A 22,893-nucleotide genomic window follows, 5' to 3' on the forward strand; every position below is an offset into this window, starting at 1 on the left:
AAGGCAGCAAAGCACAGCCATCCTCGGACAAAAGGGAATAGGGTTGCATATACAGCAGAAATCCCAGCGAGGAAGAGAAATATTGCTAAGAACAAAGACTGAAGAGAGAAATGGTGAAAGACCGCACAGCACCATAGAACCCTGACAGCATTAGAGCAGAGTGCAAGCACAAGCCCTTCGTCTACTCGGTTACCATCAGGGTAAAGGGAAGCTAGTGGCTTAGGAAGGAGAGAAACTGAGAAAGGGGTTGCCTGCTCCGAGGCATGCTTTCCTCAATCCCACTGCCACCACCTTTTAAGCTGGTGAGGGGCCTTGCCTGGGTCTTGGTGCAAAGCATTATTTGGTGCTGGTCAGTTAGGGTTGGATGAAAAAGATCTCAGCTGGTCCCAATCTTAATCGCTCCCCCAAAGGACCTTTTGAGCTATGAAGGGGAGCTTTCCCATACAGCACAAGGAGGGGGAGGTAAGGTTGGCCACCATGGGGCATTGCTGCTGCTATTACCACTGCTGGTTGGGTTTGTTTGTTTGTTTGTTTGTTTGTTTGTTTGTTTGTTTGTTTGTTGTCCTGCGGTGTGGTTACCTCCAGATTCTGGTAACTTCACTACAAATGAATGATTATAATAAAAATTAGCAAATTTACACACAAACGCAGCGTTTTTCACAGGGTGAGGAGGTGAAAGTCAGGGCAAAGAGGGATTTTTTTCTTTTCCTGACTAGAGAATCAGAGCTGTGAAGGCCATTTCTTGAGACAGTTCCAGAGTTAGGATGGGATCAGTGGTACCCCTGGTACCATCCTAACTCTGGAACTATCTCAAGAAATGGCCTTCACAGCCCAGATTCTCTAGACAGGAAGTGTTGGCTTGAGCAAAGGGCTCCTAGGTTTGAGTCCATGGAGCTGACTCTCAGGATAGATGCCACTGCTGCAGCCCCCCTTGGCCCAAGCAGAAGAACTTCAGTGATGGCTATCGATCTTCCATGGATGCTCCCTTTTGTTTACAAAGTCACTGCAGAGGCTTGTGAGAGAGTGAAGGAAAGCAGGCTCTGCACACTGGAGGGCAGTACACAGGCATACTCCTTGACCTCAAGCAGTTTGAAAGAGGTGGAGGATCAGGCCCTAAGTGATTTGGGTCCCAGGTAACTTAAGGACTGTCTGCCCCCAGCTGGGTCTATCCCCCAGATTAGATCAGCCAGGAAGGCTGTGCTCCATGTGCTGATATCTGCTGAAACTAGTTTGTTGAGCACGTTGGACAGGGTCTTCTCAGTGATTGCCTACATGTCTTCCTCACTCTCAGGCTTTTGGAAGTGTTTGAATATTGCTTTTTTATTCAGGTCTTAGGCTAATGGTATGTTTTCCTTTGGCTGCTGTTTTTAGTTTGCTTTTGTAGCTGTACCTTCTGATTTGTACTTTTATTATATTATCTTTTTAAATAACTTTGTTCACTGCACTGGAGTCCCAGGATGAAGAGTAGTATGTAAATAACCAAGATGACCCTACAATTTTCCTCATTTGCAGGTAATTCCTACCCTTTCCCCCCTGATTTGACATCTGCATATTGCAGAACCATTTGATTAATAAATCAAATGCTCTATAAAATCTGTAGACAGTAGCTGCACCAAATAAAGTTGTTGAGGACATCTTAGAAATGCAATTACTTCTCTTAATCTCTCTGCTTGTGTCTGCCTACAGCATGCGGATGTGACTTGGCTCAAGGGGGATTTTTTGTGAGGCAGGGAGACTACATCTGTACTTTGGACTATCAGCGACTGTATGGCACACGGTGCTTCAGCTGTGATGAGTTTATTGAGGGAGAAGTTGTTTCAGCACTGGGGAAAACCTATCACCCAAACTGTTTTGTGTGTGTGGCTTGCAGGTAAGCTTTTCTTCATGAAACACTAACTGTATTTTAATTTTTCAGATATGGTGAACAGAAAGACCATGTTCAACCCAAAAATAATTCAACAGATTTTCTGTCCTGATATCATCTGGATACCATTCCTACCAGGTTTTCAGATGCGCTTGGCGCTGCCATATTCCAGTGACTCCCAGCATCTCTGGAGGGTTCTCTGATATTGTAGGCCTTGTGCTGATGAGGCTGGCCTTGCAGACATGGCATAATGGCAGCCTTTTCGATTTGCGCACAAAGAAGGCCTCTGCACATACAGGGGTGTATGCAGAGGCCTTCTCTGTTAGTACAACAAAAAGGCTGCCATGTCTGTAAGGCCAGCATCATCGGCACAAGGAGCCCTTGGGCAGCTGCCAGATGCTTCCTCCGGGGCGGGGGCAGGGGAGGCTCACCTGAACCATAGGAAATGTTGGGCCCAGTTAGCAACCAGTAGCTGCCAGTTTGTCTCCCTTTACCATGTGAGCAGGCACTCTTTCATTCTTAGCATGCCAGCAGCATTCCAGCTGGTGGTAGCTTTCCCGTCCCCATATGTTATGTAGCATTCCATCAGCCACCACAGCAAAGGGAAGCAAAGAAGCCCACCCAGGGAAGAGAGGGCCCATTCAAGAGCAAACTCAGCTTGCATGTCTTTGCAGGAGGCTTCTGTGCATGCCCATCATAGTCTGCACTTAATTTGTGGTATACTGGCTGAAAAGGTTTGCATTGATGTGTATCATCTCTGCATATAATCCAAAAACAAAAGTGGCTGTATGTATGGATTATGTTAGCAGATCACACCACCACAGAAGCTTTCTGTGCATGTTTGCCACAGCAAAAATACTAGAAAGGCTTGTGGCCACATTCCCAAACTGTCCCTAAATCCCAAATGTTGTGGGCCCCAAATCCCCAAAGGAATTTGGCAGCATCTCTAATTATGTAATGTTCAGACCTTTGGGAAAACTTGCTTCTGTGCACACAAATCTCAGAATTGTGTCCAATGCCATTCTTGCTCTTCTCTGGATGAGTGTTTGTTTTTTATGTGTGTAACTCCAGCTGGTGTACATACACTAATCATTGGCTGCAAACCTCCCAGTTCCTCCTGTGTGCTCCCCCTCTGTACATTCTCTTTGGTGCATGGGGAGGGATTTTGGGGAGATAAAAGTGTGGCAAACAATCCTCCTCTCTCCCCACATCTTTCTGCTTCTACTACTTTCATTGCTGGACCATTAACTAAATAAAGGGCAAGTGTATATGGGTTTGGTAAGGTGGCTAGCAGCAATAGGAAAAGAGATGCTGGGCAAGTTCTCTAACCTTTGGATCAGATGAGAAATTTGGGAGCTCTCGTTCACTGCTCAGTTGGGATGGCTTTTTTGAGACCCAAAATTTTTCCACTGAACCCAAACTCCAGAAGTTTGCTGGCATCTTTAATGGTGTGTATTGATATTTTGGAAGACGCTAAACTAAAGTTGTATTGTTGAATCGGTGTCGACTCCTGACGACCACAGAGCCATGTGGTTTTCTTTGGTAGAATACAGGAGGGGTTTACCATTGCCATCTTCTGCGCAGTATGAGATGATGCTTTTCAGCATCTTCCTATATCGCTGCTGCCCGATATAGGTGTTTCCCATAGTCTGGTAAACATACCAGCGGTGATTCAAACCAGCAACCTCTTGCTCCCTAGGCAAGTTACTTTGGAAGACTCTGCAGGCCATTTATTGTTCCTCATTTTTTTATTTTTATTTTACAAGCAATAGCAAGCATTCTTCTGCAATGCTTCCTCTTCAGTACTGGGCATTCATGTGGCTTTTCAGATTTAACTAGGAAGAAATAAGAGTTGAAACAAATGAATATATTTTAAAGAATGCAAAGATTTTCATGTTCTAATCTAATTGATTTCTGCAGGCAGCCTTTTCCTCCTGGGGATCGTGTAACTTTCAATGGGAAAGACTGTGTTTGTCAGAAATGTTCTCTGCCACCTACTGGTAGCAACAGCAATTTCCCAGTCCTTCGAAGTAAGTTGCAGATTTATTTTCTGATTGGGCTTTTTTAGTGCTAAAATAAATTTGCTTCCCAAAATTTTCCTTAAACTTCTTCTCTGCAAATATTGATGTTGAATAATTCAGTGGCTATTTGAATGCTTACTGACTATTCACCAAATGTTTGATCTCTGTATTTGATATCCAGTGATTGACATTTGATAATATCTCATCATTATTAACTGAAATATAATGGTATTTTACATTTCTCAGAGTTGGAAAAGCTCTATTCACACATTATGTTGAACACACTACCAGTCAATGGAAATACAGTGGTACACTTCCTATCTGTACCCTGAATTGGAGGGGATCTGTATACAAGTTTGCTTTTTAAATGGATGCATATACAGTCACTCACAGAGAACCACATATATGTGTTTCCTACAGTATTTTTAAAAAAAATTTTTTGACACATCTTTTTAGAGAGGCTTTTAAATATTTTATCCACAGCTTATATCTGGTAGGTTTCTTAGTGTTTAGCTTTATTGATAATTTTTAATTTCAGATTTTAAAAAACTTGTCATTTAAATTGTGGTTTTAGCCTGGTCTTACTATCTTATTGATTATATTATATATTAATAATTACTGTATTATTATTACTATACTATATTAAAATTATATTATAGTTACTATATTGACAGTTGCAGAATTTCATATCTGATAGAAGCCTGAGTAAAAAAAAATCAAGAAATGCTATTTAAAATTTGTAAGAAAAATTGTGCAGAAACCTTGTACTTTTGGCAAATTGTCTATATTAGTCTCGGATCGCATTTTTTAAATGAAGACATTGACAGCTAAATGTCAAAAGAGCTCAGGATAGTAAAAGCTATTCACATTTTAATTTATGTCTGGCTGAGTAATGCTCAATAGAAATTGAATATTCACTTTTCAGTGAAGCTAAACAAAATCCTCATGTTTGCATAAGAAATATATTCATTAATTTGAACAGGGGCAGATTTTGAGTATTTACTGTATTGAGTACTTACTGGGAACATATCAGATAAATGCTCTGATATGTTCCTACCTAAGTGCTTACTGCATGACTGAAACTGTCCAGTATTTTACTCCCAGATTCAGCCTTGGCTCTGTGTTCTGAGTGGATGTACAAAGCCAGAATACTAAAGAGCATTTCCCCCCTATTAGCTCATAAATCATGGATACAATACTATTTTCATGTAAAGTACTTCTTTTTTAATAGATTGTGGGGACTGTGGCTCTGAAATAAAAAATGGGCAGTCTTTGGTTGCATTGGACAAACACTGGCATTTGACCTGTTTTAAATGCAAGATATGTGGCAAACTTCTGAATGCCGAATACATCAGCAAGTAAGTTGGAATAATGAATCTAGTTAACGTTTAAGGTACAGGAGACCCTCGTTATCTGTGGTTTTGCAGATTGCAGTTTCATGTATCTGCGGATAGATCTTCGAGACCCAATTTCTTTTTCCGTGGCATGAAATATAGGCAAATTTTCCCTAATTTTTAAATGAAAGATTTGAGGAGACCTGGAGAACAAGCTACTATGCTTTTCTACCCTTATTTCTGCTCTCTCCCTCTGTTTTTGACTTTTTTTTAAACTGTAAGGAACATAACCCCTGGATTCCCATAGGGATAAGGTTTCTTTATACGAGGTTTCCATATCATGCTAATTGGCAGGAACAGAATGCCCCTCGAATAAAAGGGCCACCTGTACTACCCAAATGTGTTCCATTAACATGCCTTGATATGAGATTAATAGATCCAGTGAGACAGATCTGTATTTCATCTAACAGCTGTTCTTTAAATAAAAAATTTAAATGTTGTCTAATGTGAAGCATACATAACAATGAGGCAAACATATTGGAGAGAGTACACAGAAAGTCTCTGTGCCAGTGGACCTCTATATTCGCAGGGGTTTCATTCCGGGCTGCAGTCGTGGATATGGAAACCATGAATATCAGGTTAAGGGAACCTATGGGATCACGGGGGTTATGTTCCCAGTCCTCCGAAAGTTGGCCGAATTTCACAGGGGGGTGGCATTCTTACCTTGCTCTGCTGCTGCCCCTGTGCTGTCTGTGGCCCCAATTCAACCAAAAAAATTTCTTTCTTTCTTTCCTTTTCCCCACAAAGACTGGAACTATTTTGTGGCTCTGTCTAAGAAAATGGCAGCTGGAAATGACCTCTGCGGCCACTTCCAGCCACCTCCCATGAATACGTGAGGTCAGCATGTCCCCCCTTCCCCACGTGTATGCCGAGGTTGGGTGTCTTTTTCCTAACTAGATACGCAAATCCCCAGGTATGGAATCTGCGGATAAAGAGGTCCACCTGTATTAAATATTGAAAAATACACCTGTATTTGTGTTGGGTCAACAGAACAGACTAGGGATTCCGTTCATGTTCCAGACATCCCATTCCCTAACAAATTCCTTGGCTGAGTTCATGACAGTTTTGAATGTAATGCTGAGGGCTTGAAGTCTGTTAGTTCTAGAGGACTTCAACATTCATGCTGAGGTCTTGGGCTCAACCAAATACACTTGATTTGGCATTATGTACAGGAAGTGTGAGGAAGGGGTTGCAAGAGCTGTTGCTGACCGCTTTGTCCCTGTGGTTTTTGAAATCACAGGGCTTGGAATCATACTAAGAAGGAACCTATTGACATGATCTTGCCAGGAGGAAGTTAGACTCTCCAAACTGGAATGGAGAGTTGTCTTGAGCAGCTGACATGATTTCTTCTCCTTCTAACTCTAGAACAAGTAAATATGGTCCTGAAGCTTCCTTTTGGAGGGCCAGTGGAACTAAACTATCTGCACCCTGCTGTGACCAGCTTGGAGAACATTATGCAGATAAAATCACATAATGTCACATCTGTCCCAACTTGGAAACCATGTCAATAGCAAAATCTGTTTCTTGAGCCTTCTTAGCCTCTGGGGAGCTTGTTTACTACGCTGCTTGAAGAAGTCTATACTACAACATTCCAAACTCCCCACTTAGGACTGGCCAGTATGATTAGTAAGATACTGAATGCACTGAAGGGATTATTATCAACAGATTTAAATATTAATTTTTAGATTTAAATATTTTTAAAGTATTAAATATTCTAACCATGTAGAAGTTGAAACAATGACTTTCCTTTTCTCTAGAGATGGTGTTCCATACTGTGAAATGGACTATCATGCTAAATTTGGAATAAGATGTGATAACTGTGAAAAGTACATCACAGGAAGAGTTCTGGAAGTAAGCTGATTCTCTCCTCACAATAGATATGTGCTAAACAAACCAACCAGCCAAGTACTAAGCTTTTATTCGTAAGAAATTGTACCTGAAACATTTTCAGTATTTGGGGTACTGTTTTGATCTAAACCTAAGAATTGATGATTTTTTAATATTCAGCAAAGTAAAACTTCCATTACTCCTCAAGGATCAATCAGCTTGTTCAAATGTCTGTTCAAAATGGTCTTGCATGCTGCACTGAACAGATTAAAAACTGTATACAGTTGTATAGATAAGCTGGCATCTAGCAGTGCAGTGAACCAGGTTCCATAAATTTTAGTGATTTAAATCCATTTTGCATAAACTGTCAAACTAATACCATGCTAAAATATACCTTTCCATGTTACCTTTAGGTTGTTGGCTTCAAATAATTGAGGAAAATTATGGGATGTTCACATAGGCTACCTCAGAAGCTGCCCTATACCAAGACAGACCATTGGTCCATCTAAGCAGTGTTATGTACACTGACAGCAGCTCTCTAAGATTCCAGAGAGATGTTTCCTAGTGATGCAAGGAATTGAACTTGAGATATTCTGCATGAAAAGTAGATGGTTTTCCACTGAGCTATGTTCCTTCCCAGTTTTGAGGTTCCTGTATGCACCTGAAAATATTAATTTCAGGACATGAGCCAAATAAATTCTCCATCTCTGTCTGTGGTTCCTTAGTTCATACCTTCCAGACTCTGGAGGGTCTGGAATGAGCAAGTTGAAGGGGAAGAGCTATTTAAATGGATGGGAGGATCTACAATATCTCTTCCAACACATTCCTTAATTTGTCTGTACTATGCAATAAAGTGCTCTTAATTTGTCTATACTGTACAGTAAAGTGTTGGCTAAGAATGTAAGAAGTGCCTTGCTAGATCAGTCCAAGGTCTACTAAGTCCAGCATTCTTTGTAGCATCTCAGTAGATGCTAGTGCTCTACCAGAAATAGGCCCGTGATCCACCAGTGGACCACTACCTACCTTCTGCCCACCCCTGCAAAAACCATGACTGACATCTTGATCAAATTTCTCAGTATGACTTCTTAGGGTTTACTCCAAAGGACTACTAAATTTCAATAAAACTTCCTCTAGTAAACTTAGTCAAGGTGTCAGCCAGTTAAATTAACACTATCCAGACTTTGTCTTGTATCAACTATATTTTTAAAAGAATACCACATAAGTTAACTATTAAGATCGCTCTGGTGGCATGCGGTGGTGTTTTTAATTTGAAAAGTACTTCTTTTGTAAAGCAAGCTTGTTTCTTTCCCTTTTAATGACTCAGCTACAAATTAAATAGTGGTTTGATCTGGATTTAGCACATTCTGCAACCACACTCATTTTTCTTTGTCTCCCAACAGGCAGGAGAAAAACATTACCACCCAACTTGTGCACGATGTGTCAAGTGCACTCAGATGTTTGCAGAAGGAGAAGAAATGTATCTACAAGGTAAGGAAACTGGCACTGATGCTGAGGTATTTTCATGGAAAAAACCAGCTCGTTCTGTTTTAACTGGTTTTATTTTAATTGTGGTTTTGGTGTGATGATGAATTATAGCTTTATTTGGCTAATTAAATTGCCTCAAGTGTAAACACGGTGCAGTAAAAATAGGTTTAATATTTTTTAAATGTGGACGATGCAAGTCATTTAATGGTACTAGAGAAAGACATGCTGTTCTGGTAGCTCCAGGTCTTAACACTCACATCAGTTTTGGAGGATGAATACAACTGAAGGAAGCCCGGGTGGGTGCACTGCTGGGGGTCAGTCATGTGACTTGCCTCTGGGGGGTCCCCCCAAGGCAGTGGGCCCCCAGACAACTGTGTCACCTTTCCCTATTATAGTTACGCCCCTGGCTGCTGTTCTGTTTCTTCATGTCATAGCTCAGAACAACCATTGTGTTCTGAGCTATGGGTAATACCGGTATAGAAGGATACAGAGTACATGTTTGAGATCTCTCAGACCATTGAACAATCACATTGAATTCCCACTAATTCTGCAGCTAAACTCTCTGATTAATCTAGTTCTGGCTGTGCACAATCTTCTGATATATTTACATCAGTGAATAGAACATTGCAGTATTTATTTATTTTTAACAAAAAGAGAAAATTAATTAGACTGCTGACTCTACTTTTCAGGGACTTCCATTTGGCATCCAGCCTGTAGACAGGCAGCCAAAGCTGAGGAAAAGGCCAAGGTAAAGTCTTCTCTGATTAAAATGTGTGTGTATTTTCTTCTTTCTATAGGTTATATCAGCTACTATTTAGCCTTCGTAATTCTGTATGACAAAAGCAGAACCAGAAAGAAAAAACTGGGGAAATGCAGTGGGTGGAGGAGACAGGCAAGATGGCATTCTGAGTTTTTATTTTGGGTTTAGTCCCCCCCCCCATCCCCAAGTTTTCTTCTAGAAAAATTGGGAAAACTCAGGGGAAATGGAAAGAAATCACATGTGCATTATTTGTTTTCAGAAGAATGACTGAAATAAATAGTTTTAAAATAACAGTGTTACAGCTTGTTACAATATTAAAAACTTCTGAATCCAAGTTTCAAAGGTACTAATGTTAATCATGGTAGCATAGCCTCTGTGTTTGACTAAACAAGCAATGCTCTTAAGACTTGATACAGAAAAAAGTACTTCCAGCAAGAGTTTTGTACAACAGAGCCTCTGACTCGTCTTGCTTTTCACTTGCATTAGATCCCCCCATCTTCTGCATCAAATGAAATAAACTAACATATACTCAAAAATACAAACATGTTATTGAGGAAGAAACCAACATGTGAAAGAGTTGAGAAGCGGCTTTTTATTCGTGCTAAGCATCCATAAATCTCAAAAGTGAAATTTCAGAATTGGAAACTAATACTTCAGACACTGGAGAAATATTTAAATTTATGCTGTGTTTTCATAGATCTAATATTACAGGCTCAGGTCTAGATTACCAATGCAGGCACACAACTATCCATTATGCAGTCTTACTAGGGATAGCTGTCTATCTGTTAAGGACCTGCTTTGGTACTCTTCCCTACTAAGGCTTCAACCCGGATACTGCAGGGAGGGCAAATTTCAGGGTTCCTGCCTTCGGCAGATTGCCTTATAACTGGTAGAAATATGTTCCTGAAGGTCACATGGCCCTTGGGAATATACTGCCTGGACTTGGGCATGCACAGTATCCTCCAAAATGGCCACCGCGACAGGGGTGAGGCCCGTAACGGGCCAAAGCCTGCCCAAACAGGGTGACTTGAGGAAGAATGGAGGCTCAGAGAAGCCCCCCAGAGGGAGAAGTACAAAAAAATGGAAAACAGAAAAAGCTCCTGAACCCTCTCCCCACCATTCGGAAGGGGTGGGGCGTGTTTTCAAGGGGATGCCGGACCAAACTGGCCTGGTTCAGTTCGGGTCCAGTTCCGAACCAGGCCAGCCAGTTTCTTGCTTCATGTGTGATAGAAAATAGACCGCTGGTGCCTTTGGGGCAATGTCATTTTCCTGAGAGCTACTGTCAGCACAAGTAACATTTGGGAAAGCTATATTACCCAAGATCCACCTGAACCTTTTCTCATGTAACACAAGCTATTTGCCAGAGAAGGAGGAAGAGATCAAATCTCCCTTTCACCCACAATCACGACTATCCCCCACCCTGAACAGCATATCCCCCGCCCTGAACAGGTAAGTTTTGCTTGAAGGGAGGGGGAAAGTCTTTGGGAATCAGGCAGTGTTGGGAGGAGATTTGGAAGCGGAATTTGTGTCTGCTTTGGTAATAAGCTGAGCTATTTTCCGACTTTTTACGAAAATAGCTCATTTTATTTCTGAGGCAGTTGAATGAGAGTTGGGGCCAGTTTGTTTCTGAAGTAGTAGAAATACAGTAAACTTAGTGGTTTCAGGATCATTTAGCATTGACCCTCTTGTAACCATAGAAAACAAATAGTCTAGTCTGACTCCTGTAAAGCAGTCAATATCAGATTGCAGCATTAGGGTCTCTTCGGCAAATAAGAACATAAACATTTCCTCGTGGATGTTCAGTTTTCTTATTTCCAGACAAATTAACAATAATACTGGAATATATGTATATATTAGAATGTTAAAGCAGACAAAAAGCTTACTTCAGTATGTATATTATCTATATCTGCCTTAATTTAATATTAGTACTTGCATTCAGTTTCAGTAAATGCAATATGTTGCAGATGCTTTCCTTTAAAAAAAATAATTACTAAAATTCATTATACATATTTGTTTTCAGTTGCAGGAAACTAGAACATCATCTGAGAGCATAATTTCAGTACCAGCTTCAAATACTTCAGGTTCCCCAAGTCGAGTGATTTATGTAAGTAGCCATGATAAAATTTGGGCCGATAAGATAAATAGAAGCAAGGGGGTGGAGACAAAAGGAAATTAATTTTGAAAGTTCAAGTTAAACAAGAATATAATCTCACCACCATAAAAAGTTAGAAATTTTCAAATAGCATCTTGGTGATTCTCTACTGTATATGAACACAGTCCACCAGGTCCCTGACTATCTCTGTTTACTAGAGTCAACTTGTTTGTTAATCCTCATCCAGCCTATTTTAGCCTCTGAGCATCAATTCAAAGTTCTTTGCTGCTCCTGTACCAGTAGAAAAGGAAAAATAAGAGTTGGGTATCATCAACATATTGATGATGCCACATTCCCTGTCTCCTTTTTGATTATGTGGAATTATGGTTCACATAATTCAGCTCAGGAACAAATATACTGTAGCTCTTTGGGGTTTGTTTATTTTGTGGATTATTGCTTCACTTAATCAGTTTAGAATAAGTACTGACATTATTTTGATCAGCAAAAAACAGAAGTATGCCAGATGTTAGGGAAGGACAGATCTTGAGATAGCAGTTGCATTGGTAATTGTAGCTTAAGTCTCTTGTGCTGTAGCAGAAAAAAAAAGATTGAATTGCCTGTATCTTAGAGAGAATCTCCTCTCAGGTTTGTCACACATGCTTTATATCCTCAGTAACAAAAGTGTGTTGTGACTCTTCTTTTCAAATATGTTGCTGTTAAGCTATTTGTTTTTCTGTTTCTTAGGCAAAACTTGGAGATGAAATCCTTGATTACCGGGATTTGGCTGCCCTTCCTAAGAATAAGGCCATCTATAACATAGACCGTCCAGATATGATCTCTTATTCTCCATATATCAGCTATTCATCAGATGACAGGCGCAGTTATGGGGAGGTACTGACACTGCATGCATGCGCTCATGAACACACGCACGCACATTAACGTTTGCCATTATTCAACCTAGCAAGTTGCAGTCACTCTGTGATTCTCATTGGCGATGATGAATTTCCAATTTCTTTATCTCTTATGCTCAAATATTTTAATATGTAATGACACTTAACACTAATATAGCTTTCGGTGAAAGAATTTTTACTTAAATGTTATTGTTAACAAGTAACCATTACTGAGTTCAGCTTCAAAATCTGAAACCAAGCCAAAATACCTTAATATTATGTATTTGATAATATATTGGTAGATGATTATCATACATCTTCACATCATGCTTAAGTACTGACTATTTATCAAATCAAATCTTTATTGTTACGTTCATTCGACCAGCAAAATACTGACTGTTTATCATGATCTCAAATGGTTGCCAGTGATATGCATTAATATGTAACCATTTTTTAAATAAAATACAAAGCCTTTCTTCTACAAAGCCTTTCTAAAATAAGATGCCATTACATGAACTGAAAGACATTTCTTCCTATGTCTTTCAGTTCCATTAATTACACTTTCTTATTTTACAAACTTAAAGGTCCAGTCTAGGACTCACTACATGTGGAATAGACTGTTTTATTAAGGGCTGTTGCAACACACATTTCAGTACAAAAAAGATCCATGTAGTTTGTATGGAATTCCCCCCCCCCCCAAATTTATTTTTAATAAAATGTGACTGTCATTGGATATCTTGTAATTTACTTCTTTACTACTTTTATGAACCTTTCTTCTTTCCTAATGACCTAAAAAGTCATCCTACCCCCCTCTTACTCCTAGGGTGACCAAGATGACCAGTCTGTCAAACAGTACAGAATATCAAGTCCTAGTTCTACTGGCTCACTTGGCTATGGTCGCAATACCCCAACCTGCCATTCACCTCAGAATTACAGCAGACCAGGTAACTGACAAGCCACCTCCCTTAATCAATTGTGCTTTTGCTTTTCCTCTTTGGTCCATAGAAAAGGGAGCATTTCTATTGCGGGGAAAACAAGTAGAATTCCAGGGGCACACTAAAATGCATTATGGAATGCTGGATAATATTTTCAAGGGCAGTCATTCTGAGTGAAATACAATGAAATAATGGGGCATAACAACATTACACAGTCCTTGGCAGAACTGTAGTCAAATGCTACTATATACATCTGCACCTCTAAAAAAAAAAACACCCCAAAAACCCATGTGCAGTGAAGGACTTCTGAAAGTTTTCTAGAAGTCTGAAATATTTAGCAGCCCTCTTTCCTTAGTAGCAGCTCTTAGTATAAATCAAGGGAATGCTGATTCCTTCCAACCAGGGTTCTCAAACTCCTTTTCCCAGATGCTGTCGGACTACAACTCCCATCATCCTCAGCCACAATAACCTTTGGCTGGGGAGTTGTAGTCTGACAACCTCTGAGTTTGAGAACCCCTGCTTTGCAAGGCTTAACCTTGTTGGATTGAAACACTTTATCCTGGTCCAGAAAGGTGCTGGAGGCACTTTATGTTACTCTCGGAGCAATCCTATGCACATCTGCTCAGTTCGGTTGAATTCACTGGAACTTACTTCCAGGTAAGTGTGTATAGGATTGCAGTCTGCTAAGTTTTTGGAACTGATTTTGTTTACCATGTTGGGGTACATTTTAGTAGAAAGGCAGAATACAAATATTTTTAAATAAAGGTTTCCTCTAGCGACTCCTCTCAGATAAGCTACTTCTTACATTTGCGGTGCGTCCATGCAAGTGTGTACACACATCACACCCCAGAGAGAGCTAATGGAGGAAAAACTACCTTAGAAACATATCTGCAAAGATGGGGCCCATGTGCATTATGTATCTCCCTTCTCATGCCTATGAGAAAACCCTGGTCGCATGCACAGTAGGCATGTGTATTTATTTTGGAACTGGAGGCCCATTTGTATCAAATTCTGTTCATTCCAAAATGAATGTCCTACAGAATCAATAATGAATGGGGGTTTGTTTTTTGAACCCTCATTCATGACATATCATACTCATTTTTTAGGTGTGTGTGTCCCCCCCCCCAAGTAAAGGAAAGCATATCTTTTACTTGAACTTGCAACTCTCAACCAGCTCTTCACCATCTCCTTGTGGCAGCCATCTTAATTAGTCATATACCCCAGAATGCATGGGCTTTTACTCATATGCCTCCAGAATGCAGGGGCAATGTTAGCTTCATTTTTTACAAAAAGCCAGCTATTTTTTCTTTCAGAAAATAGGGGTTTGGTGTTTTTTTTACAAAAAGGCGCTTTTTTAAAAAAAACAAAAAGGCAGCTATAAAATGAAAACAGTAAAAAATGAATCAAATGAAAATAAACGAAGCTGATTAAATACAGAATGTATGAAGAGACAAAAATAAAAATTTGCACCCTCCTAATGTGCAGGGCCAACCTTCGACAGCAACCTCTGATCCCACTGGGGACATGAAAAAATGAGACTCCTCAATTGTGCCTCTAGTAAACTGCTTATCTTGAAATTATCAGTCTTCATAAGGAGGAAAAATAAGTACATGTGTTCTTTCTATCCAGGAAACTGAAAATACTTGTCTGCTCCATCTCTAGCATTGTAGATAATACAGTGTAATACATATTAGTTTGGGGAGAATAATTAATTGCATTTACTGAAGGAGAAAATATGAAATATTATTTCCATCTTTCCCAGCATGAGAAGAGTTGTACAGCAAATTGACACATACTTAGGCTGGAGAACGGCCATCAGACCAATCAGATGGTTGGATATTGGTCTTGCAGAACAACACTCCGTAAAATGTTTTTACCTCAGTGGGAGAGAGAACAGAATCTCCTTTCTGAAACTGTGCTTGGGATGAGGATTCAAGGCTTATTGTTGCCACTGGTTACATAGCTGCAGCTGCTGGTTGCATTTGTGGCCTTGTAGCCAAGGTGCTGAGAGTGTTTGGAATGTTTGCTAAAGGAGTAAATATTTTAAAATATGATAAGATTCCACTTTCAGGTACGGAGCTGGAAAGGATCCAGTAGAGGGTCTTGATTAACCACTGCAACAAGAAATCCTGCTTCTAAAGTGTCTAATACTTAGTCAACACTCTCTCAAATTCCACAACCTCCTTAGTCGGCTTATTAAAGAACTTATTCATTTTAAGGTCATTTTTTACCCAGCTTTTCTGCAACTCAGTGGCATATAAATATATTTAAAATATAATCAAAATCAATTAAAAATACAACAATCAAACAGTAAAGCAATACTAAAACAGCATAAAAGCAAATTGAAACAGCAGAGGAAATAATAGCACTTCAAATGCCTGTTTGAATAAAAAGGTTTCCAAAACCTGTCTAAAAAAGATGAATGGAACAAGCTTGTTGGATTCTCCTGAGAAAGAGAGAATTCTTTAGAATGCAACCATTGGGAAGGTCCTGTCCTTGGCACCCATCAGCTGAATCTCCAGGCGGAGTGGGTCCTCCAAACCCAATCTTAAAGCTTGTATAGATTCAGATAGGTGAAGGAGGTGCTTATGGTACTCTGTTCCCAGACCATTAAGGGTTTTAAAAATGAATACCATTCCAAAACTGAGACCAGAAACAAATAGGAAACCAATTTAATTGATACAAGATTGGTGTGATATGCTTTGATCACTACACACCAACCAAACACTACTGGGCACTTTCAAGATTACACCCTGCAACGGGGTCACGACGAAGTGTGCTTCCACACTTTCTGTGTTATGACACCGCAGTCCATATGCTGACAGCAGGGTGCTGTCCAGATTTCCAGTGCCTTTTCTGAATTTAATCACTATGATGTAGTGCTTTAATGCTGTATATCTGGCGTTAAAAAAGTAGCTGTTTTTTCTGGTTGTTAGTTTTCACAAAGACTGCTCCCTCTGCTGGGCGCTTTGCTATTTACGTTTTGAATGTGATTTGCCTGAACAGAAGCATTTTGCCGCTGTTGAGCAGCTAATCTGGAAAGCGCCCTGGCCTCATTTTGTACCAATTGTAGTTTATGAACTGTTTTTAAATACAGACAGCAGCAAAGGGGTCGGAGGACACTTTTGTCAGGACAAATTGCTGACAAATTGCTGGGGCATTTTCAGCAGGAAAATATGCCAGAGAAAAGGTTAACCTCTCTCTTCATACTTTATTGCCCACCCCTCTCACCCAGCAGCATTATGTTTAGAAAGAAAACTGGGCAGTCCTGAGTATACTACTTTATTTTAAAACACATTTAACACGTAGTTTGGCCACTAGAGTGGTGGTATTCTCTCAGAGATGGGAAGATGAGGGCTCTCCTGGGACTTGTACACACAGCAGGCTTTACCTCGAATTTACTGGCAGGCTTTACTGCGAACTCAAAGTTGTCCCCAAGAACTGACGAAAATAGTGTATTTTGTTTACCTCGGATATAAATCGGGCAACACTCTAACATGCAATGACAAACCCGAATTGTGTATGAACTGCTCCCTGATAACTCGCAGGGACTTCAAGGTAGATCTGGCCGATATGTGAATGCAACCCCTCCATTCTGGAGGAGATGCAAGTTAAAGGGCTTTAAAAGCCCCGTGTGGAAAACTTCCTGGCTGCACATCTCAAGCAGAAGCTGCTATTCCTCCTAATCCCATCCCAGTCAGACCCTCTGGAAACATTTGCGTTATTACTAGGACAAACTTCCTAAAAGTAAAGGTGGTGTTGTGGTAAGTGTTTTGTAGCTTTCACAAAGTAAATTGAAAAGTTTATTTTCATTTAACTTTCTGTTGCCCCCTAGCTGGTACTCAGACTCTTGGTACCAGTAGCTGCATCTCCCTGCCCCAACACACAAGCCTTACATCTACATTCAGACATCATTACATCCCTTTCTTCAAAGGTAAGGCCCAGGAATGCCATTTGTGATGTGGTAACTGTAGACATCTGCAAGTGTGTTTTGATGTCCTGTCTGTGCATGTCCTTCTAATGGATAGTGTTTTCCCCCCCATAACTTTTGTGAGCACCTTCTTAAATCTTAGACCCTTTCTTCAGTGGATGTGTAATTATTTAAATCACATAGTGCTATTTGCTTGGATATTCATATTTTTGTAAAGCCAAGATATACTGAAATTTAATATTCCATTGAAATTTAGTTTGTTTATTTATATACTACCTAAAATTTATGTCTCTGGGCAGTTTACAGTAAAAAAATAAGTGGTGGTGTGAACAGCTGTCTACTCAGAATTTGTATTGGTAATTGGAAAGGTAGCTAACACTTTCATGCACTTCATAAAAGATCTACTAATGATGCAGGGTGGTTGTTTTTCCTTCAGTTAATTAGTTTAGGATCTTAGGTTCTGCTTAAGTTGTTTTCATTATGTTGAAGACTTCTTCCAATATTTCACAAAAGCACTGGAACTGCTTATCTATTACATTTGTGGGAAGGGATAAGCAGGACACTGAGTAAGCAGTTCACTAATATGTTGTAGGCAGATTCCCTTTTTACTCTTAGTACCAAAATATTTTTTTTAATGTGGAGGTGTTTGTTTAATAAAGTATTTTTCCTTCTGAGTGTGACCATTGTATTGATGGTTAGGATAAAAGGCAATGAAAAAATGAACAAACGTCTGAAATAGCAAAAAGAAGCACTTCTAGGAAAGAAAACAGGTACTTTCCGGACCCAGAATTAACCCCTCAGAAATGTGAGGAATATGTATTGTATTCTGTTAATTTGTAAATGAAAACAGGCTGACATGTCTGCCAGATTCTGATATGCTGATTTTAAAATCCTGCATGAAGGAAAAATTTCTTTGGAGTGCATAAGTCGAGATGAGATGCAGGAATGTAACCCTGCATCTAAATGTTGATTAACTTTTCCTTGTCCTTCTCATTGGCTACAAAGCCTCTCTTGTCTAGAATGGCACCCACTGTGGACAAATTTCTCATTGAGTTGCACTTTTCCAGTGTAGAGACCTCCATGAGATTTAGCACATTTGACCAGGAAGTTTTCCTTTGTGCTGCTGCACAGTGTGGTGTAATCTGCTGCTAAAATGATGTTTGTTCACCTTGTAACACCTTCTACTCCACTTGAGGGTGTCAGGAATACCTGCTGTTGTTGTGGGCAGGAGCAGTAGATTCTGACTGTTTGGAAAACAACCATCCAAATAACAGAATTTCGTTAAAAGTAATGTTGTAATGAATTCAGGCAAAATGGAAGGAGCTTTGTTCAGCACCTGAAAATGCTGGATATGAAGGTAACCTTCTTGGGTTCTTAATCACAAGGGTGTCTCTCTCCTTTTAAGTACTCAGAGAAGAATGCTACATGGCAGGGGTGGGCAGCCTTCAAGCTTGCATGATCTAGTTTATTATTTAACCAGAAGCCTAAGACCCCACCAACTGGAGCCAATAATAAAATGGTGATTTGGGGGTGGAGCCAGACACAGTTACCTGCTGTATCTTGTATACACTGGGCTGCATATAGAAGAACAAATTCTCATCTACTTTCAGACCAGCCATTCTAATATCGAAGTCAGGGCTCAGCTAAAAGCAGCTGCCAGAGAGGAACCAGATATTATGCCAGGAGTCAGAGCCAATGACAGTATCCGAGCCCAAAAGACCACTGTTGTTTGAACAAATTCCCATCCCCAAAAGGAAGCCTTTTGTAACCCTTCCTATCTAGGAGGGCCCAGTGGCCATCCTTGGTGGATGAAGTGAGTTTAGTACCATTTACCTGCGCAAAAAGATCTCCAGTCAGCTCTTGCCTGTGGGCTGGTGGGTTACTGTAGGAAACAGGATGCTGGACTAGATGGGCCTTGGGCCTGATCCAGCAGGGCTGTTCTTATTTTATGTTCTGGTGGCTCACCACACAGAGCAGTTACATATATATATATATATATATATATATATATATATATATATATATATATGAACATAGGAAGCTGCCAGATACTGAGTCAGACCAATGTTCTATCTAGCTCAGTATTGTCTACACAGATTGGCAGCGGCTTCTCCAAGGTTGCAGGCAGGAATCTCTCACAGCCCTATCTTGGAGATGCCAGGGAGGGAACTTAGAACCTAGATGCTGTTTCCAGAGCAGCTCCATACCCTGAGGGGAATATCTTACAGTGCTCACACCAAGTCTCCCATTCATATGCAACCAGGGTGGACCCTGCTTAGCTAAGGAGACAAGTCATGCTTGCTTCCTCAAGACCAGCTCTCTTCTCCTTACATATATAGCTGAGGTGTCTAGGTTCTAGCCCCAGTGACTCTTGACAGCCCCTAAAAATGCATCACGGAGCAGCACAAAGATTTGGCCAAAGACACTCTGTTAATATACTCATTTTCTTGGTGAAGAACACCGGCTGAGTGATTTAGCCCCAGGCCAGCTTCTGAATATATGGCAGAGAGTTATTGAAATATAAGTTTGATAAGTATATTGGTTAAAGGATCAAAGGTGCTGGGATAACAGAGTTATAATTGTTTTCATTTCAGTTCATAAAGTTCTGCTGAAAACTTTTATTTTTAACTCCTTTGCGCAAACATGCACCCCTACATTTTCTCATCTTGAATCAACCTAGTTGATTACATATTTAACCCTTCAAACAGCTAGATTGTCTTGAACATGAGAGCTTTAAAAAAAAAAAATCCAAGCTACATTTTGTCTGAGCCTTTCTGTCCTCCTACTGATGTACAAGCTGTGAAGTAACCTGCTGGTGAAAGATCAGGGCACGCGCGCACACACACGCAGGCTCTGTGCTGTGGCAAAGCCCGTCCATGCTGCTAGCGAACTCGGAGGGGCTTCGTAGATACGAAGAATGGCTGTAGCACCAATTTCCCATTGGAGATCTGGAAAGCTGTCGCACCAATTTGCCATTGGGAGTGATGGGAGAATTGGTGCTACAGCACTGACAAAATTCTTAGAAGCCCTGGAGCCTCTCCGCACTCTCTAGCAATGTGGACAGGCCTTGCAGTATCCCAGAGGCAGTGCTCTTCTATCAGTGGGGCACTGCGCTGTATGTAAGTCAAGTTTTACCTTGGGGTCATGATGTTAAATGCATCGCCCTGTAGCTTGGAGTTTAAAGTCAAAATAGCAGTTGGGTAGTGGGCTTTCCTGAATCAGGGCAGGCCATAGGAGGTGTTTAATCCTTGGCTTCAATGCCATTTTCTTGCCAGAAAAAAACTCCTCCAAAGCAGCTGTGGGCTGCCAAATATTAAAACAAAAAGTAGGAGTATTTTCGGTAGGCAAGTAGCATGGAAGTGAAAGGTTTCATCACTGCCTGTGCACCGTGATCCCAAACTGCATTCCTGAGGAGGGTTTTTTTCCATGCAACTGCTATTTGAACTTTAAAATAAATGCCTAAACAATTACACACTTAAGTCTAATCTAGGATGGCCCTTTAGAATGCTTTGCAAATCGTCAGAAGAGTGTAGCAAAACTTTATTTTAAAGTGACAGACAGTAGATGACAACTGCTATCATTTTAACCTGCAGCATGTTACTTTTGTTGTGTATCTCACACCATCTCTTCCCTCTATATGCATGTCTTGCAAAACAAACCTGTCTGGCAGCAAGAGCAGGTTTTGGATCTGGATCAGAGACAAGCAACCATGTTGAAATATTTTCAAGAAACAAATCTAGAGCAGTGACCCAACTAAATATGATTAATAAACCAGAGAAGATTCTCACCAAAGAAAGGGTTGCTTGGTTGAATGGTCTGGTCACATAGTTTACAGCTGTCAGTTGTATCAGTGATTGCTGAGAGTTCCAGCAAGAGTAAGGGCTTAATATTAAATTTTGTGCATGCATATATGAAGCAGCTGGCTTCAGACATCTTGTCTGCTGAACACCAATTGACTATGCACACATTCCTAGTTTAGATTCCAAGCTTGCAAAGAAGTTCTTTTTGGGGAAATGCCACTTGATTCATAATATATGCAAGCATTTCTAGCTGAACAAATTCATATTCTGAACGAGATAATTACAGACTTCAGCAACATCACTACCTATTAATTGTCTCTCTTTTTTCTTCAAAGTGCCTAGGGCCCCTGCACCTAGTATCTGATAAGATACTATTAAGTGAATTGCTGGGTTTTGGTGGTTGGAATTTTTGTCCTTGTTTCTGGTTTTTTTGTTTTGTTTTGGTTTTGCATCATGGAATGAATAAGTGATTGTGTTCTATTTACTGTTTGGAAAGTTATGTAAGTCCTGCTTACCTTCAGTCAAAGTATCATGGATGATTTAAACAATCATGTATATGGCTTGGATGACACTAAATAATAGAAATATTTACAAAGTTGCAAAGGAAACATAACAAAATACTTGTTAGACCTTTTTCGTAGCCCTGCTGCTCATGGGAAGATAGATGGGTAGAGTATATGAGGCTTTGCAGACTACTCCAGTCATCAGTATCATCAGAGACGAGAATTCCTAATGCTAGTAGACATACAAGAAACAGAAGGCACCTCTGCAAGTGTTTGTACTTCACACAAGTCACCTTCCCTCATGAGATTACAGGATAGTGGCTTGCCTAAGGCATCGGTAGAGATGCCAGACTCTGAAAGAAACATGGTTACTTAGCCAAGGGTCAGAAGTCCTGTTTCACTCATACAATTGTGTACAATGTACACAGGCACAGAGCTGTGTAATGCACAATTATTCATGTTATGTTGAATGCATTATGTTGGCATCCTGCATTTCAGGGAGCCTGTGTGCAGGTTCACTTCTGAAATGAATGCAGGTACAGTCTTTCACACAAAAACATGAATGTCAAACATCTGAATGCAGGAACAACCTAGCTTCTGAATAGGGTTAGAGAATATGAGGAATCTCAGAGACCAGAAATTGATTACTGTTGTGGCTGCCTCTCATTCGAAGACGTCTGACCTCCTGGGATCATCACTCACTATGAGCATGCTCTGCGTTATGCCAGCAGAACCTAGTGGAAGAAAGGAAAGACTCGGTGGTAACGACAAGCATTATTATATCAAGTCAAGAGCTTGTAACCTCTGACTTCACATTTCCAGCTTGGTGTATGGCAGTGTGTTGACTTAACATGCTGATGGGCCTGGATGAGAAAAACAGGTTTAAAAAAAACAGGATAAGGTTAGCGTGCCAAGTTACCCCTGCTAACTTGGCAAAAAGGCACCTTTTAACATGGTGATTCTCTTGGGCCAGAAGCACCCCCTCACCACCAATTTTCTGTTGCTCCACTACTTGAGGCTTTTCACACAGGGCTTCTGCCCCGAATCTCCTTTGGGAGAGAGTGTGTACGCCAGCCAGACTTACCCCGAAGTCCCATCGAGATTCTTGAACCCACTCCACACACAAGTTGGACTTTGTCTTGTGAATTCTGGCTTATCTCGAGGTATTTCCGGATTTTTAAAATGCTGGATTTAAGCTATTTTTTTCTGAAATCCCCAGAGCAAGGATTTGACGTAGAATCATTAGCATGTTAAGAGGCATGCTCTCTTTACAAATGCAGATCTATCTCTGTAGGGAGCTCTCTCTCCCCACCCACATTGACTAGAAGGAAAACACTGATGCCTGCATGTAGACTTGTTTCAAAAGAAAACTGAAAGCAGAGGGGAGGGGC

General features: G+C 40.4%; 1 protein-coding gene across 2 annotated transcripts in view; it reads left to right on the top strand.

Annotated features, from left to right (window-relative positions):
• ABLIM2 (actin binding LIM protein family member 2) overlaps positions 1-22,893 on the top strand; it is a 71,224-nt gene that overhangs the window by 25,665 nt on the left and 22,666 nt on the right. For both annotated transcript variants that reach the window (XR_008308154.1, XM_053253785.1), the window contains exons 3-12: positions 1,687-1,870; positions 3,785-3,894; positions 5,117-5,243; positions 7,037-7,130; positions 8,507-8,594; positions 9,281-9,339; positions 11,372-11,455; positions 12,188-12,334; positions 13,157-13,277; positions 17,104-17,202. Coding sequence is in view for 1 of the 2 variants with exons in the window: in XM_053253785.1 (XP_053109760.1) it covers positions 1,687-1,870; positions 3,785-3,894; positions 5,117-5,243; positions 7,037-7,130; positions 8,507-8,594; positions 9,281-9,339; positions 11,372-11,455; positions 12,188-12,334; positions 13,157-13,277; positions 17,104-17,202 (1,113 nt within the window). In the remaining variant the exon portion in view is untranslated. The remainder of the gene's footprint in view (positions 1-1,686; positions 1,871-3,784; positions 3,895-5,116; positions 5,244-7,036; positions 7,131-8,506; positions 8,595-9,280; positions 9,340-11,371; positions 11,456-12,187; positions 12,335-13,156; positions 13,278-17,103; positions 17,203-22,893) is intronic.

This window comes from Hemicordylus capensis, chromosome 5 (genome assembly GCF_027244095.1).
Source record: "Hemicordylus capensis ecotype Gifberg chromosome 5, rHemCap1.1.pri, whole genome shotgun sequence".
Classification (NCBI taxonomy): domain Eukaryota; kingdom Metazoa; phylum Chordata; class Lepidosauria; order Squamata; family Cordylidae; genus Hemicordylus; species Hemicordylus capensis.